A 16,863-nucleotide genomic window follows, 5' to 3' on the forward strand; every position below is an offset into this window, starting at 1 on the left:
GATGCGATGAGATTGAAGCGATGGTTCGTCTGCTCCTGGTTGAACCATGGGAGGGAGAGGCCATCTTAGTCACGCTCCTTCTAAGCTGGGACTGGCGCCAATTTTTAGGCCAGCACGACTCCGCGAGCCAAAGGACCTGACTCAGCAGGGCCGCCGCAGAGTCATGCCAGCAGCCAGCCAGACCAATATTTGGGCTCTTCCAGAATTCTCGCCTGGTGGGGTTTGGCAGCATTAATCCTAGTCCAGCCTAGAGGGAACCTTAACAAGCATTCCAACTTAATCGCTAAAATTATATCAATTCCTGCACAAATTGTGCTGATACTTGGCCCCTAATCTTTTGATGCTGACAGGAAACGTCGGGATCGACACAACAATGGATTCGGTAAGCTAGCAGCTTAGGAGTGAGGATCATTATAACCATGGATGATCGAGGGTTGCGCATTAATCTATATTTATGGAGCAGTCGTCAAGAACGGAGAATGGGGATGGGATGGGGACGGGGACAGAGCTCTGGAGAGCCCGAGGAACAGGACGGACGGAGTAGTAACCAGTAGTATCAGCTGGAGACGGAGGCTACCTAGCACAATGACATGCAGAGTGGCAAACCCGGCTGCATGGAATTCTCCGACGAACAGATCGATATTGTTGATTTCTTGATGACTCCTGAGATATCCTGACAATGGAGAGAAACTCTACTCTGTATACACTTTATGGCCATAGATACTCCGTAGAATCCGAATCAGGGGGGTCCCTGGATCGGCCCACCGCAGTTGCCATCATCGTACCAAGAAAGTCAGTCAGTCAGTCATCCAGAGTTCCGCTCTCCCAACTCTCCATCATCGTCCCTCTCCTCTTTCAACTTTTCCAACTTCTCCTTTCCCTGTCCTGTCCCTCTGCGTCTGCGCTAGTGCTTCTAGCTCTGTCTCTCGTTGCCCATCTCCTCCACCGGCGACTGTCACAGTCGCACCCCTGGCCTCCGTTCCTTCAGAGTTTCAACGCCATCGCCTTATTCTCGCCGTGTTATCCTGTCCCCACCTTCCACTCCTTCCTGTCCCCTCGTCCCTCCTGGCCCTGCGTCTCCGACTCCCTAAATCCCGTCCAGTTTCCAAACCAACCCCCTGCTTTCCCTCTTTCGCTCGTCAGGCCTCTGACTGAGTTTGCCCATGTGGAAACACCGTCCCCCATCGCGATCCGATTCAAAGTCTGGCACCGTCGATTCAGGCGAGCGTGGATTCTTTGCCTGGTCGAAGAAGAAGTCTCCGCACTGTAAGTTTTCTAGCATCGCCACTGGCTATACTGCTCGTCATTATTTTCTATTATTATTATTTTACAATTATTATTCCTGATCGTCCGGTTTGCTCTCCTTGTCAAGCTTCTTCACCTCTTTCACTCCTTTGTTACTTCTTCCTGTCCTTTACTCCTCGCTCAACTTCCGCTCCCCATCCGCCACGGAGAGGAGCAATTGTCCAGCCCACCCTCACTACTGCATGCACGACAACACCCTCCTTCCTTTTGGATGCTTTCTATTGGCGTCGGCTTGCTTTTGGCCTGCTTCTGCCCTTCTTTGTTGCTAACAGCATCGCCGCCTAGCTTCTGCGCGTCCGGAATCCCCCGCTCGTTCGCCTTTACGGCCCTTTCGCTCCTTTTCTCGCTCTGATCGTGCAGACACCGGTTTTTCGAGCTATACTGCTGGTTCGCGGGCTCGCGCTCCTTCCTCCGCGACCGCTGATTCCTATTACTCCGACGCCCCCAGATCCACTGCTCAGTTCAGCGCCTACTCCAACCACACCGTCGCCCGGGCAGCTTCGCACGAGACGTTCAACAATACACCTGTGGGGCCAATGGCGGGATTGATGGACGTTGACCGCAGTCGCACGCGGCGGGAGCGCACCTTCGTTGGCAGCGAATGTGCTGTCTGCGAAGAGCCGCTGGAACATACCTTGCGCGGGGAGCGTGTGCTTCAGTTCTCGTGCGCTCATGTAGCTCATGAAGCTTGTTTTTACGAATACTTGCGCGAAATCGAGGGTCAATATTGTCCGACTTGCGATGCGCCATTGGGACTTGACTCGACGCGAGGGGGGAATGTGCTGGACATCGGTAAGCAACCGCCCTATCTTACGAGGCGATTGAGCTGATGGGAGCGCAGAGAAACTGAGTAATATAGTGCGATCCGTAAACAGCGATGCGATGACCCAGCGCAGCGGGTTGACAACACCCACGCCTTGGGACTCTGTTACTAGCCGGCAACACTCGGTAAGCGAGGCTGGAAGTCGCCCGTATCCGACAAGCGACGTGGGAAGTCGACCATACCCTCCGAGTGATGTGGGAAGTCGGCCGTACCCTCAGAGCGATGCCGGAAGTCGGCCGTACAACCGCGACAGTCGAGATACGTACGGCAACCGTCGGGATAGCAAGGACACTGGTATGCAACGTGAGCGGATTGAACGCCTGGCGTCAGTGTCCCGCCATCATTCTCGGAACGGTAGCGCTGCTGGGTCGTCGGGCGAGTATCACGAGGGTCGCCGTCACGACTATGACGTTCAAGCTATGGAATCCGACCTCAGCCCTCGCACTACCCACATCACGAAGAACCCTATCCCGGCACCTACAGTGACGATTCGTAGCGAATTCCCCACAGTCAACCGGTCTCGTCAACAACAGTCGCTCACTTGCTTGATTACGGTCGAAGTGCCGGAAGGGAATTGGCATCCAGATACCGACGATCTGCGCACAGGCTCAACAAAGGATGAACCCTATCCGTCTCGGTTCCCGTCTGTGCCAGAAAAGCCTGCACCTTTCGAGCCACAGGAAAATCTCAATGAGATTGCTGAGGAACTGAGGGCAAAGGTCGACAATTGGCACGGCTTGGAGTTCCAACGGTAAGTTGAGTTCCCATGCGTTGTTGTGCCGGCTAACCATATAGATTTGGCAAACTTCGCTTGCATGGCCATATGCGAGTGGGCAAAGACCGCGAATCTTGGCAGGACTTGGAATGCTATCTGTTCCACGAAATGCTCATTTGCGTCAAGGAGAAGCGAGTACTGGACCACCACTACGACCCGCATATGGTGAAACCTCGTCCACGTTGCACCCTCAAGGGATCAATCCTGATCAAGAAGCACTTGAAGCACATCGAAGACGTTGCTGGTGTGTAATCTTTTGACTGTGATAAGACGCGAGTTAACGTCTCCAGATGAACCAATCCTTACCCTTCACTTGTCCGTCAGCGAGCTTCCCTGCTTCTATCTCCGTTTCCCCAATCGGAGTCAGCTCGAAGTATGGCGCCGTGCCCTTGAGAACAACAATCTCGAATCTCTTCGGAGCCCCGAACTCGATTTTGATCGCCATTCTGGCATAGAAGAAGATGATTACCGCAACGGCAACATGAAACGACAAGCATCGCTGAACTCGTCGCATGGCGCGGCGCGCTCAAACAACACGGCCATCACGGACTACACGAACATGGGTCTGGAAAGCGCGCTGTCGCCATCGATCCATATCCCAGTCGACATTGTTGTGGTGATCCCGGTTTCGTCTTCAATGCAAGGCTTGAAGATAACCCTGCTTCGCGATTCTCTCAAGTTCCTTGTTAACAACCTTGGACCGCGTGATCGGATGGGACTGGTGACGTTCGGTTCGAGTGGAGGAGGTGTGCCCTTGGTTGGGATGACGACAAAGTCCTGGGGTGGATGGTCCAAGATTCTCAGTTCTATCCGACCTGTCGGACAGAAGAGCTTGCGCGCAGACGTGGTGGAGGGGGCTAACGTAGCCATGGACCTGCTGATGCAGCGGAAATCGTCAAACCCGGTGTCTAGCATCCTGTTAATCAGTGACTCGTCAACTTCCGACCCTGAAAGCGTGGACTTTGTCGTGTCGAGAGCTGAAGCTGCCAAGTGAGTTTCCGTAGCAAGGGGTGTTGACAGCTGTGCTGACTAATACAGGGTTGGAATCCATTCGTTTGGCCTCGGATTAACACACAAGCCGGATACGATGATTGAGCTGTCAACGCGGACAAAGGGGTCATACCTTTATGTTAAGGATTGGATGATGCTGCGGGAATGCGTTGCTGGATGCCTGGGAGCCATCCAAACAACGTCCCACCAAAATGTGAAACTGAAGCTGCGACTCCCAGAAGGCTCTCCCGCCAAGTTCGTCAAGATTAGCGGCGCATTGCACACAACCAAGCGAGCCACAGGGCGGGATGCCGAGGCTGCGCTTGGCGACCTGCGGTTTGGCGACAAGCGTGATGTTCTCGTGCAACTGGTCATTCCGGCCGACAACGCGACCCACGAATCCGCGCCCCAAGATCCTTGGGAGAGCCTGGTATCCGGATTGGAAGCGCTTGGAGGCGGATCGGACGGGGATGACCAGCGTATTTTGAGTGTGGAAGAGGTTCCCTTGATCCAAGCTGATTTGACGTACGGCGACTTGCTTCGCGACGGTCATTTGCAACACTCACCGCGGCCATCGCTTCTTGCGATTACTATGCTCCCGCCAAACCCGCGATACAAGGGAGCCAGGCCTTCAACACCGCCAATTCCTCCTCATCCATCAATTGTTCAACGCCGCATGGAACTTCTTACTTCGGACATGTTGACGCGTGCCCTGACGCTCGCGTCACGTGCGCAGCATGATCGAGCTCAACACCTGTTGAATGAAACCCGAAGTATCCTTAAGGGCCTAGGCAAAGGAAGCCTCCCGCCCCTCCCACCTCCGGCCCCGAAGGGCTCTGCTGAGCCCGAGTCCCGCGGCGAAACCCCCACCTCGGACTCGCCCAAGTCCTCAACATTCGCCAGCCACTCTTCGGCTGCCTCCGACGCTGCCACTATCACCCCGGTGGCGGCAGTTGATACCCATACTATGACGGCGCTCGATGGAGACCTGCAGGCTGCTCTAGAGTGGATCAACCACCCGGCCGTCTTTGGCCGTGACTCGCGCAAGGCCGTACTGCAGAGTATCGGTGTTATTTCTTCACAGCGGGCCTACACCCTCCGCTCGCCGTCTGAAGCTCACTGGGCTCAGCGGATTGCAGGCGTGCGCCGCCTGATCGAGCGGTCGAAAGACTGGCGCGAGACCGGCGACGACGCGTTGACCGAAGAATAGATACGATCTTTTTCCAACTTTCCTACTTATTTTTCATTACCGGCTGGCTACCAACCCCACCTTCGCTCTATTCGTTTCGATCACCTCGTTTATGATACCACTTTGCTGTTCAATTGTTGTTTGTGTTCAACAGGGCTGTGCGGCATGATACCACGGTTTATTCACTTCCTACTATACATCTGCTAATCTCTTTTCTTCTCTATCCATATTACCTTCTTTCTCTTTCATTTCTTTTCTCTTCCCTTGGACATGTCTGCTATATAATTGGAAATTGCTGGATGGGATGGATTAGATTGTGGTCATGACACCTCATGATTGATTGATGTATGTCCAATGCTTCGTTGGGATTGGATGGATACCCTGTCTTGCATAGTTATTTTGGGTGTCATGATCGTTTTGGATAGGAATCTATTGCATCGAATCAAGCGAAATTAAAGATGACTCTTGTCTCCTTTTTGTATTTGGTAGAGTGTCTCGTGTAGCAGTGTTTGGCCTGTGTTCGCTTTATCGACAACATCACTGCTGATTGTATACCACCAGCCATCCTCGTCTTGTTACCTTAAGAGACACCATAGCCCGGTTATCCACCATAAGGCGCACTGATCTCGTCTACCGTTCTGCTACCCCGACACTCAAAACGAATACATTCCGGGGCCGGGTGCTCATCCTCGTAAACGTACAGTATAAGTGTACACGGACACCTCTAGTCTGATTTCGTATGCATCGCTATGTAAGGCCGCCGTTGCCAAGGCGGAGTATCCCCGCCGCGCAGATGTAGCAGGGCGTGCAGAACTCCCTGCAGATTCAGTTGCAGGTGTAGGTGCAGCGGGGATGCAGAGCGTATCCATTACCCCGACGACACGGACACGAACACGCTGCTGGTGCTGCGGACTGATGAGCTTACGGTGGCATAGGCGGCATGAACCGTACCCAAATAGGAAAGGATGTAGAACATCTAGAACAATGTGCCCTGACTTGGCCTGCGCTGCAGAAGTCATACGACGGGCTGCGGCATTTATGGACAGCCCTAGGTATGAATCGTGGAATAACCCGATTGTCGTACTTGCAACATAATGTACACGCTCGGTCCAATGGCTACTATTTCGCGGTATTGTGTGTGTTTAGCTGGACTGCGTGTCATGCCATGTCGTATGCGCTAGAATTATCAGATCTTACACTGCATGGGGCCGGATGGAAGATTGAACTTTTGAAACTTGTCATCTTAGTAGAGAATGAGAAGATGCAGTGTAATTTCGAGGCAAACACAAGCTAAAGCTGGCTGAGCTTCTCCAATCTATCACAGCATCGCTTGATCGCTTTCGAGATCCCGGGGATGCTCTGAAAGGAGAACATGTCGAAATGGTTGCCCTTGACGTCCACGGTCTCCGTAAACAGATTAGGATCGTACCCGTCCCACCCGAGCTTCCTACCATGGCGGTAACTATCAATGAGATGGACTCGCTTGCTGCGCGTTGGTAGACAGCTATCCGCGCGCAGCAGCGAGAGTCGCGGCCGTAGGGCTGCCCGACTGCCGGCCCAAACAGAGGGGGTCCCATTCGCTGATTACGCGCAGGGCCTCTTGCATGGCTCGGATGGAGAGAGCAAAGTTGCGGCTCGACTTGGCGAGCTCCAGTTCCGGTCGCAGCTGATCCTGCATTTCCGGGTCACTTTCAGCCCCGGCGGCCAGATGCACAGGGCAAGCAATTCTCCTTCCAGCGTAACGTTATCAGGCGACAAAGACGCTATCTCAGAGATGAAGGAGTACCTTGATGCGAAGAGCATTCACGCCCGCGCTCTTCAGGTCGATACCGCTTATCATTCACACCGTAAGAACGCCTGTGCTGAGCCCTACTTGACCCGTCTTCAAGAGCTTAATGTAGCTGTTCAGATACCGCCTGTCAATCAAGAGTGTCAATGTTATTCCAGCGTTAGACAGGGCGCTGACATGCTCGACAATCCACTAGGGTCAGACCTTGAGGCTCGTTATTGGGTTGAGAATCTTACCTACCCAGTGCTATTCTCTCAAGCCACAGAGCTTATAGTGCAGTCCAATATCTCAGGATTTACTACCGCTATCGAAGTCGGGCCACATGGCGCTCTTAGGGGTCCGTTCAACCAGACCCTCAAGCAATCGGGCTCCGCAAGCAGCCCAATGCCGTATACGGCCTGTTTGAGCCGCGGAAAGAACGCCATCGAGACATTCTCGGAGACTCTCACGACCATCGGGCGACGATGCGGCGGTTCTGGTCGGGTTGTGAGGGTGGAGTGGAGGTGGACATTTGGTCAACCTATCCTGCCTTCGATCCAGCCCGACAGGGGAGAACTGTTACAGCGAGAGATGGATAGAAGTGAAGGGCGTGTTTAGGTGATCAATGCTTGTGATTGTTGACCTGGCTGGACTTGGAGAATGCGAGGTGGGCAGGGAGGCGGGGGAGAAATGGCACGTGGCTCTTATTTGCGCTGCTGTTGCTCAAGTAGACGCTGCTATTGCTCCAGTAGACGCGATTCATGCCATATACTCCGTAGAACAGCATAAGCAGTGATTCTACGGCTGGAGAACTATATCGCACTGTAGAAAGTCCTGTCTGTTCTAGCTGTCCGCCTTGACTAGGCTGGCAGTCAAACAAATGCCGTTGAGGTTCCCAACCATAGGTAGAGTGGTGTCTCAAGTAGCGAAGGACTGCATAGGTACGTTGACTGCAGGCCTGGCCTACAGCGGCCTTCATGAATACAGATGGATATGATAGGACAAGGCGATGTCTCAGAGTACATCTCAGATACGAGAAAGGACCTCTGCCTACGGAAGCAACACAAACCCAACATCCATCCATCCAACCAACCGTGGACCTCGATCTCATTCTCTTACATGTGACATCCGTTACCAACATAGAGATGGCTACAGCTACAGCTTCAGCTAATGTAGTCCTTTCTGGTGGCCATCGCGGGCATGATCCCGTATCCTAGAGGGTTCCCACCAAGCGGATCGGTGTTGCGCTGAAAGCCAGCTTCTTGAGCCCCGCGGAGGAGCTTGACGTCTCCTTGCTTGAGAAAGACACTGTACGTCAGTTCGAACGGCCCTCTGGCCGCCGCTGGTACATGGGCAACAAAATCCGTCACAGATATGTCTGTCATGGCATGTACTGGGTGCTCGGTGCCCCCCTCGAGGGTATGAACGTGATAATCTACCAGACCATCAAGCAACCGCTGAGCTCGCTCCCAGTTGAAGAAATCATCTCCGCCCACCCTGGCCTGCCACTCGGCAATGTATTCCCTGGTAGGTGGTGTCCAACACAGGTAGTTGAGGGTGGAACTCCCACCGAGCGGCTTGCCCCCGGCTGACGTCGACACGGCGGTTGTTGAACTCGGATTCCGGCTACGAGACATACCCCCAGTTGAGCTCTGGCTGCGAACTATCTGAGATAAACCGGTTGGCAAGGGACAGTGACCCGCTGTCTGACTGCAGACCTCCAGCTTCCAGCAGCAAGACGGAGGGCTTCGAGTCTGCCGATGCGAGGCGAGAGAGGCCAGAACAGCCCCCGCTGGGCCGCCTTCCAATGTGATCTGCTCATCAGTCCGAGCTTTTCTATTTGCGCCTGGCCAGGGGGACCAACTTACTACCGCCGACAATGAAGTCGAACAATGCCAGCTTGTCTGTCATGACGGTTACTCTCTCAATGATGGGTTGGGAATTCGAAAAGCTTTCAACTCGACGCTCGCTGACTGATTTATACATCCTAGATCTAGGCTCGGTCAGCAGCTGTGGTCCCTGATCAAAGCACGATCACCACCCCACATGTCGGGTTCCGTTTGGATGCGGGCGTGCTGAGTTTGCATGCCACGGGCGCCGAATACTGACGGGCTTGAAGACCAAGTCAAAAGCGGCAATTTGCAGAGTCACCTTATTCCCATTTGCATTTTAAGATGGATCGTCTACCCCGCATGCGTGCTTAGCGTTTCATAGCGGGCATCCGTAACTACTCCGCCATAGATCAGTCGTATCAGACAGGGCAAAGGGTAGCACTGCAGGAGAAATCGTTGGCTAGAAGCCCAACGACCTCCATCGATGGGAGATTGGTAAGCTTGACAGATCCGTCTTATCGTCATGTCACTAATTGGGAATTGAGCCCCCCGACTGGAAGCGAAGCATGCAACAGCTGTTAGCAGGGTAGGTATATAAGACCCCTAGGTGCGGACCACATCATCTTCGGCGTCACCGACTACTGAACCCTCTTCCCCACGCACGGCCCAACCAAGTCCAAAGCCCTCGAGCTCGAACAGGCCCAGAACCTCGCCAAAGCAGTCCCTCGGCAACCTCAACCCTCGAACACCACATCTGGAGCACCCTGCCCAAGGGCAACAAGGCCTACCTAACCCGTCTACCACTTCAAGGGCAAGTCTGAGGCCGACGACCTCATCCGCGCCGATCCATTCCTCCTCCCCAGAACAACGCTGCTTATGGTCTGCTTCTACGCGAACAACCTGCAGCTCGCCCGGCGTCATTCCGGCTCTACTGTGTCGAAACCGCGAACAAATACGTGCAGCTGACAACGTATGACCCGGAGACAGTGATCCCCTTCCTCGGCGCCGTGGAGACCATCGCCCCCTTCACCCAGGCCATCCTCGCCAACCCGGAGAAGACCACGAACGGCGCCTGTGTCAATGGCAGTGTAGCGCAGTGGACGGCAAAACAGTGGGTGGAGGAATGGGCGGCGGCGGCGGCACCGGCACGCAATGCCCAGGTGCAGGTTTCGCGACAAGTCTATGACGCACTGTGGCCGTGGCCGCGCTGGGCGGCTGAGTTTGCGCTGATGATGGATTGTTTCGCGTTTGCGCCGCTGCCGGCGTGGGTTGAGGGCGGGGTGCGGGTTTTGACGGCTGAGGAGCTTGGCGTTATGCCGGTGGTGAGTATGGAGGAGTGGGCGAGGCGTTACGAGCTTCTGGATCCGGATCCTAAGACGGTGCGGTTCTAGGCAGACTGCTGTTGTTCAACTGGCATGTTTGTCACGCTTCTTAGGTAGTCTTCTGTTGGTGAAGAGGTTCTGGCATCGACCTAGCGTATCTACTACCATATGGTAGTACATTACCCTGAACTATGGCTTTAGCAGCACACATGAGATATTTGTTAGACTCGACAAGAGCAAACCATTCCCAAGACGGATGCCAACAAAACCCGGTGCGCTCGTCTTCCTGGGATCATTCTCGTGGTAATCAGCCATTGTACTTATCTATGGGCGTATGTGGGGTGAGGGTGAAGAATTGCGTGCATTGGCGTCCTAGTGCGTTTAGTTTACTGGAGAATCCAGGTGCATCGGCAATCGGCATCGTACCTATGGCGTAGGTCATGGTGATCAGTAGCGGTGTAGACCTTCGATATACCCTGCATGGCCTATGATAAGTCAGTTGTGAGGTGCAGTGGAGCGACTGACCAAGATCTGTGCTTCGTGAAGCTCCACAGTTCGTCGGGGAGGGATCGGACAATGTCATCATGTCAAACTACTATGAAATAATACGGAGTTGCAATTCAGTTTTCAGTGGGCTGGAATTGTTGCATTATTTATTTCTATCTTCACATCCCCCACTGCTGGACTTTCCATACCTTCTCTTCTCACTCGAGACGAAATCGAATGCACCATGAAGTCCTTCTTCAGCGACGCAATCAGCTACGAGCTCGTGGACCACCATATCCTGCAAGCCGTCCTCCCCGACCAGAACGGCAACGCGGTGACTGCATCGCTGGATCTCAACACCGGCATTGGATTCGACAATGGCTTGTTCGTGGAATGGTCTGGCAGTGCGTCTCCCGTCTCCCGTCTCCCGTCTCCCGTCTCCCGTCTCCCGTCTCCCGTCTCCCGTCTCTGTCTCCGTCTCCGTCTGCCTCTTATGGCCGGCCGCCCGCGCCTCTTCGTCCCAACACGCTAAAACCAGAACAGAGATAGCCACCTTCATACCGAACGGAAACTTCTACCGGGAGGACTATAAGTATGACCCAATGCCGCACCTCGTCAAGTCGACCTATGGGGCTATGCTCTGCTTCGCGCTGGTTCGGCCGCTGGGTGCTGGCGACGAGGATTACTATTACTGCCGGGTGAATCTGGCGCAGGGGATCGGGAACGACAATGGCCATTTGGTCTGGGTGGATTCGGAGGAGTGAGAGTCCCTTTTTACTTATACATTTTTTTTTTTTTCGCTTTGAGTGAACCGCTCTCTAATACGCTATCATTCTGCTAGGCTCGAAGAGAAACCAGAGCCGGAAGAGAGATGGGAGATGTACTGGGCGAGCGAGGAGATATGTGTTCATCAGGCAAAGGGCAGTATACGCAATGACGTGTTCAATCTCGAGAGTTTCATGGACACGGTATTGTGGTCCGCCTGGGGATCTGTGTATAAAGACAAGGATGATGAGTACCTCCTGGCGAGCGATTGGCTGGCGGAAGTGTTGGATGATATTTAGAGTGCGTGTTTTGCTCGCTCTCTGAGGGCTCTTGTCTATCCAGATAGCTCGATAACGTCTTGGTGGTGATGTTGATGTTGATTCATCCTTGATGAGTGCGTCTATGATATGATATGATATGAGTGTATGTGCAGCAAGCTGGGGAAACATACATCGTTGGAGAACGGCTTACATCCAAGTAACACTGTTCGCAACTGATGGGACTGAGTAGTCTGATTTCTTGCTACAGTCTTAGCACGAGAGGTAATGGAAACTCCTCTGGACGGTTCATATTCGCTAGGAGCAAGAAACTTATTGCGAGGGAAGCAGAAGAAACTATTTAATCCTTAGTTGGGTTCCGGGTCGCTTGCTTCATATCAACCTTTGTTTCTTTATCATATACGCGCAGCGCTTCGCGAGCCTGCTCAGCCTCCTCGAAAATCAATGCGTGGATCTTCTCTGACCGAGGCGTGAACCGTGCTTTGAATGGCTCGGGGCGGGTGTTTTCTGTGTTGGTATATGCGAAGATATCGAGTTTGACCTCGTTGCCCTGACACATATGAAATATTTGTTAGTGATAAGGTATGGTAGTGAAAAAATGGCAGTAGGAGAGAAAACATACATCACTATCTAACCCAGGCCTTACATCAAACGCCCAAATCAACCTCCCCAACACGTACAGCAGCCCCTGTTCAGCCAGCGGCTGTTCACTGCATTGTCGCCGTCCCCATTCAAACGGGTTACTGCCGCGCGCATTAGGATACGGCTTCTCGAACGCGGAACCCTTGAGAAAATGCTCCGATCTGAATGTGTCGGGCTCCGGAAAGTCGCGCTCGTTCCGGTGGATCGCCCACATGTTGCCGGTGAAGTCGGTGCCTGCGGGGAAGTGGTATCGCCTGTACTGTACGTCTCGGGTATCCGCGTGCGGGATCCCTCCCAAGACAGTGACCGTCCGCCAACGCAAGACTTCCTTGACGAGAGCAGTAAGGTACGGAAGGCGGTTGGCGTCGATGTCCTGCCAGGTTGGGGAGCGCGTGTGGCCGACAACTGTATCCATCTCGGCCTGCGCTTTGGCCTGCACGTCTGGGAAGGCCGCGAGGGCAAGGATGCAGCTGAGCATTGTGCTGGAGGTGGTGTCGACCCGCCGCCCATAAGGTTGCTCATGAGCCCCGGCGACTTCGACGTCCGAGAGCTTGTGCTGCGTTTGTGTTTTCAGCATGTAGGTCGAGAAATTGGGCTGGCGAACTGCCCGGGCGGCGCCTTCTTCGGTAAGGACGTAGAAGTACCGCGCGACAGTGGCAGCGCCCATGCGGAGTACTGTGGGAGTGCTGTAGAGCCATGCTGGTAAGTGGCGGAGAGCGGGGATTGCTTCCATGATGTATATTCCGGGTGTGATGAGGTTGACCGTCTCCATGAGCCAGAGAGCCAGCTGTGCGACTTGGTCGTTTTTACGGTCGATGCGTCGGCCCCAGCCAATGATGGACGCGGTGGAGACAGAGTATCGCTCGACAGATAGCACGAAGTCGCCCAGGTCTTGGAGCAAGTCGCGGATCAGAAATTTGGCTTCGTCGGCCTGGAAGGTGCGGTAGTTGCGGACGGCTTGGGACCGACGGCCATGTGCTGGCGAGAAGGTTAGACTAAAATGTCTCATCTAACTGGCGAAAGAGGTGGCAAGGGAAACATACCATGAGCTTCCTGTGAACTTGCCATCTCTTACCATACGGAAGGGTCGTTTGATTTGTGGTGATCCAATTGACAACATCCCCCATCATCGTGAGGCGCGGGCGCGCGGAGAAAATGTCCGATTGCTTCTCCATCAGCTCGGATGCCACCCAGGCATCACTCACAATGATTCGTGGCTGACGGCCAAACCACAGGGTGACCAGGGGCGAGTCGTACTCCTTAGCCCATCGCTCCCAGGTAACCCACGGTCGTACTGCTGGTGTCTGGAAATGATTGCCCACAATCGGCCAGGGAAACGGTCCTGGAGGGAGTTTCTGGCGCCTCAAAGCATGTACGCATAGTCGCCGATAAGCCATGCGACTGCGGCAAGTGCAAGACCAGATGCAGCGACCGCTGGAAGTCTGTAGGGACTGAGTGTCAAGACGAAAACCATTACCTAGGTACGGATGTAAGAAGTTTTGGGAGAAGTTAGCCAGCTTGCCTGATCGTTGACAGCCCTCATAAACATATACTCCCGCTTTCGGGCTTCCATACTCCAGCAGTTCGTGACTCAACATGCAGATGAGGGGTCGGCTACAGGATTGTGGAGGATCATGGTTCATGCATGGGACAGCGAATAGGCCGATCTTTTAGGATCATCTTGGGTGATAGAGATCCTGCTGTGAAACAAATAATCTTAATTAATGATAATTGCAGATACAAACTTTTGAAGAATCTATAAAGGCCTATTAAGTGTTCATGCCATCTTAACTACCCTAGGTAGGAAATATCGTTATCCGATTGGAGGAGGGGGCTGGCTTGTGGTAATAGTGATAGTCGCAGTGCTATAAAGGCGGGAAGGCGCTATGTTAGTACCCCTGTTCTACTTTTAAAGCTTGGCTATAACATTTAATTAGGTTTAGCTATTCTTATATATTATTATGCTGGAAATTTCCAAACCCGGACAGGGTCACAAAGGCTCGAATACACAAGCTATGCCGAGCGCTGTGGCCGCGAGCCAGGGAAGATGGCGATAGGATGCAAAAGAAGGCCCATAAGTTAGCCCATCCGCAAGTTCTTGGTAGTGAATCCTGGGTTCCAGTGTCCTATTACAAATCAAAAACATACAGATCAAGTAGAGTCATAGTCACGGAGCCATGGCCGCTCAAGTGCTGCATAAATGTGATTCACCCCCCCCCCCCCCCATGGCTATATGAAACTGCGAGCTTTTTAGTACGTAACCAGATTCCTCGTTCAGACCAAACAGACATGGCTCTATATCAGGTTGAATTCGTGGAAGTGCTCCCTCTCCCGTCCCCTGCCACAGTCCCGCTCCCTTTGAATAACCTCTCCGTCCATAATGCCGTGAACGTAAGATTGCCCAACAACAATATAGCCTTCATCGTACTGCCGGAGGAGAATTGGTATGGGGCTCCGAGCAGCACGGCAATCTGGTCTCCGGGCCGTACATTCGGATGACCGACCCCGAAATAACCTCTCTTTGTTCGAAAGAATGCCAAATTGTCGCTATGCAAGTTTACCTGATGGAAGCCCCACCACTCAATCTTCTCATGTATTATGTAGGCGTAGAGCAAGCTCCCGTCCGTAAGGGACTGCGGCGGGAAGGAAAGTTCTGAGTGTTTGCCACAGACAAACTCTGCCAGGTTTCCTGTTACAGTGGTGCCGCTAGCAGGAATACGGCGAATCCTCAGTGGATTGTCCAAGCAGCGAACCCGGTCGAGGAGTATGGTCCGCCAAAAGGCTTCCTCGCGCGATTGGTTTGCCCACGGGTAGGTGTTATCGCCGGTATGAAGAAGAGCAATTTTCTCCCACCGCTCCAGCTCGGTATAGTGCATGAATGGTTGACCAACTTCTTCCACGTTGTCGAACAAGATACCAAATGCTCGAAGGATCTCTCCATCAATCGAAAATCCGAGCGGAAACGGAGATACAGCGTGCAGGCTGGCATTGTAGAGCTGGCCTGGCGGGTATGAACTCGCCACTGTGTGGCTTGTCCATGGGAAAGTCGTCATGTCATTCTCAGACTGCCTGAAATGCGCCATAAACAGAAAGAGTGCATTGTAGAGTGAGAAAGACTTGATCCAGATGGAGCTCCATGCCCACATGATCGGGCCTGAGAAATCTGGAGCCCACGAAGGCATCTCTTGTTTTCAAGGCTTTATCTTGTATACATCAGTATCAGGTGGACTGGGATAGGCAGTGATCACATCCAGACTTTGAGACCTAATCAAAAATAGTCTGGCAGCACGGACAAACGTCGCTCGTGTTGGAACCAAGTAATTGGGTTGAAAGTCTCTGCGCTCCATGCTAGATTCTGGAAGCAGGGTAATTAATGCAAAGAGTTTGTCACGAGGATCAGTAGCCTCGAAGCTGCTTGTCACAGCCAGTAGCTGAGCCATGAAAAGATTGAGCTTTGGAAGCGTATTTTTCCAAGTTGCATGCAGGATGAAAAAGGTGAAGCTGTATTGGGCCGCTACAATAAGCTTCCAATGCAGCCTGTCCTTCAATGTGAAGCGCTTCGTGTGCTGGTTTCCCAGAAACCTCACAAGGCGGAGAGTGGAATAAAAATACGTCTGGAATGAGGACCAATCCATGGTGTTGGTTCCACATTGCAGTGTAACCTGCTTTGCCTGTATAGCCTCCTGAAGTACCCAGACGCGTTTCCACCATGGCCGGTCAAGCATGTCGCTCAGTGCTTCGATCATAGTTAAGTACCAAGGAAGAATTTCTAGTCCCAGGGACCAACATCACGCTGCCAGGTTGACATGTCATTCTTGTTGATTGTCCCTTCCACTGGCTGGATTTGTTTCGATGTATCATGATGCAGGAGAATGAACTCAAACGGCTTTGGAAACCAAGGAAAGTAAGAGAAAGATGATAAAGTCCCACTGCTGTACTGTCAAAGAGATTCGCCAACGTCTTCTGTATCCTTGAATACTGAGGCGCTCGTTGTCGAGTCCGGTCCGAGCCAGACAACTACGCGGGAAGCATTATAATAGATACAATCCATCTGCATCACTTGCCAGCCCGCTCTTGTAGGTCAGATTGTGCAATACACACTGCATCAACCCACAACACAAGTACCTCCTCGTCTGATCGCAGGTGTCTCAGGGCCACCTTAAGATTCTCTGTCACTGACCATAGTTGGCCATTGACAGCTATTGTTCGGCGAGTGTCAGACCGACCACAGACGTACGAAAGTGCTTCATAGCAAGGAGGTGAATCGGGGTCTACCTCACGTAGATGGCAATCAACGGCATTCCACGGCTCACGGCTCGGCATTAACCAGAGCAGTCGAATACCCCTAAAACTAGAAAGGGGATTGTACAGAGTCCGGCCAAATAGCCCTGGCTCTGTACGCGCAACTTCATCGTACCGATGAAGATCTGCTTGTAGTAGGAACGGTCGCCATCCACTGGGCATCTTGTTTATAAAATGTTCGACGAAGTACCGTCTCTGGATTTCCTTTGGCATATTAGGGTATTTTAATCTTAATTCCCGGGCGGATAGCGCGAATCCTAGTTTAGCAAAAACAATAGCATGGTAGGGAATGCATTCGTCCTTGTTGCTCTGACCTTAGCGTTGGATAGTCATCCGGCATCGGCGGTGGTGATGGGGCTTTGGTTCCACGTTGCATTTCACTCCGT

The 16,863-nt window shown here is 52.9% G+C and overlaps 4 protein-coding genes across 4 annotated transcripts; 3 read left to right on the forward strand and 1 right to left on the reverse strand.

The window, feature by feature from the left end:
- The first annotated feature begins 1,556 nt into the window (after window positions 1-1,556).
- Window positions 1,557-5,314, forward strand: BDW74DRAFT_15617 (uncharacterized protein). The gene is made up of 5 exons (XM_073724954.1): window positions 1,557-2,097; window positions 2,147-2,879; window positions 2,924-3,147; window positions 3,194-3,893; window positions 3,942-5,314. The coding sequence occupies exons 1-5, from the start codon at window positions 1,842-1,844 to the stop codon at window positions 5,101-5,103; spliced, it is 3,075 nt and encodes a 1,024-aa protein (XP_073584066.1). The 5' UTR covers window positions 1,557-1,841; the 3' UTR covers window positions 5,104-5,314.
- A 1,236-nt stretch (window positions 5,315-6,550) lies between these two features.
- Window positions 6,551-10,073, forward strand: BDW74DRAFT_177714 (acyl transferase domain-containing protein; the record flags this gene model as incomplete). The annotated part of the gene is made up of 3 exons (XM_073728964.1): window positions 6,551-7,357; window positions 8,068-8,377; window positions 9,589-10,073. The coding sequence occupies 3 exons, from the start codon at window positions 6,551-6,553 to the stop codon at window positions 10,071-10,073; spliced, it is 1,602 nt and encodes a 533-aa protein (XP_073584067.1).
- A 661-nt stretch (window positions 10,074-10,734) lies between these two features.
- BDW74DRAFT_177715 (uncharacterized protein) lies at window positions 10,735-11,554 on the forward strand (the record flags this gene model as incomplete). Its single annotated transcript, XM_073728965.1, has 3 exons — window positions 10,735-10,972; window positions 11,034-11,250; window positions 11,332-11,554. 3 exons carry the CDS (start codon window positions 10,735-10,737, stop codon window positions 11,552-11,554), a joined length of 678 nt encoding a protein of 225 aa, XP_073584068.1.
- Window positions 11,555-11,873: 319 nt separating this feature from the next.
- Window positions 11,874-15,321, reverse strand: BDW74DRAFT_177716 (cytochrome P450; the record flags this gene model as incomplete). The annotated part of the gene is made up of 4 exons (XM_073728966.1): window positions 11,874-12,083; window positions 12,156-13,153; window positions 13,251-13,530; window positions 14,737-15,321. The coding sequence occupies 4 exons, from the start codon at window positions 15,319-15,321 to the stop codon at window positions 11,874-11,876; spliced, it is 2,073 nt and encodes a 690-aa protein (XP_073584069.1).
- Between the last annotated feature and the right edge of the window lie 1,542 nt (window positions 15,322-16,863).

This window comes from Aspergillus multicolor (assembly GCF_047715735.1).
Source record: "Aspergillus multicolor strain CBS 133.54 unplaced genomic scaffold BDW74scaffold_11, whole genome shotgun sequence".
NCBI classification, from domain to species: Eukaryota; Fungi; Ascomycota; class Eurotiomycetes; order Eurotiales; family Aspergillaceae; genus Aspergillus; species Aspergillus multicolor.

Excerpts from the sequence above, each read along its gene's own strand:
- BDW74DRAFT_15617 (XM_073724954.1), top strand. The coding sequence starts at position 1,842 with ATGGCGGGATTGATGGACGTTGACCGCAGTCGCACGCGGCGGGAGCGC. Across the intron at positions 2,098-2,146 it reads GGGGAATGTGCTGGACATCG|AGAAACTGAGTAATATAGTG; the intron begins GTAAGCAACCGC and ends ATGGGAGCGCAG. Across the intron at positions 3,148-3,193 it reads GCACATCGAAGACGTTGCTG|ATGAACCAATCCTTACCCTT; the intron begins GTGTGTAATCTT and ends TAACGTCTCCAG.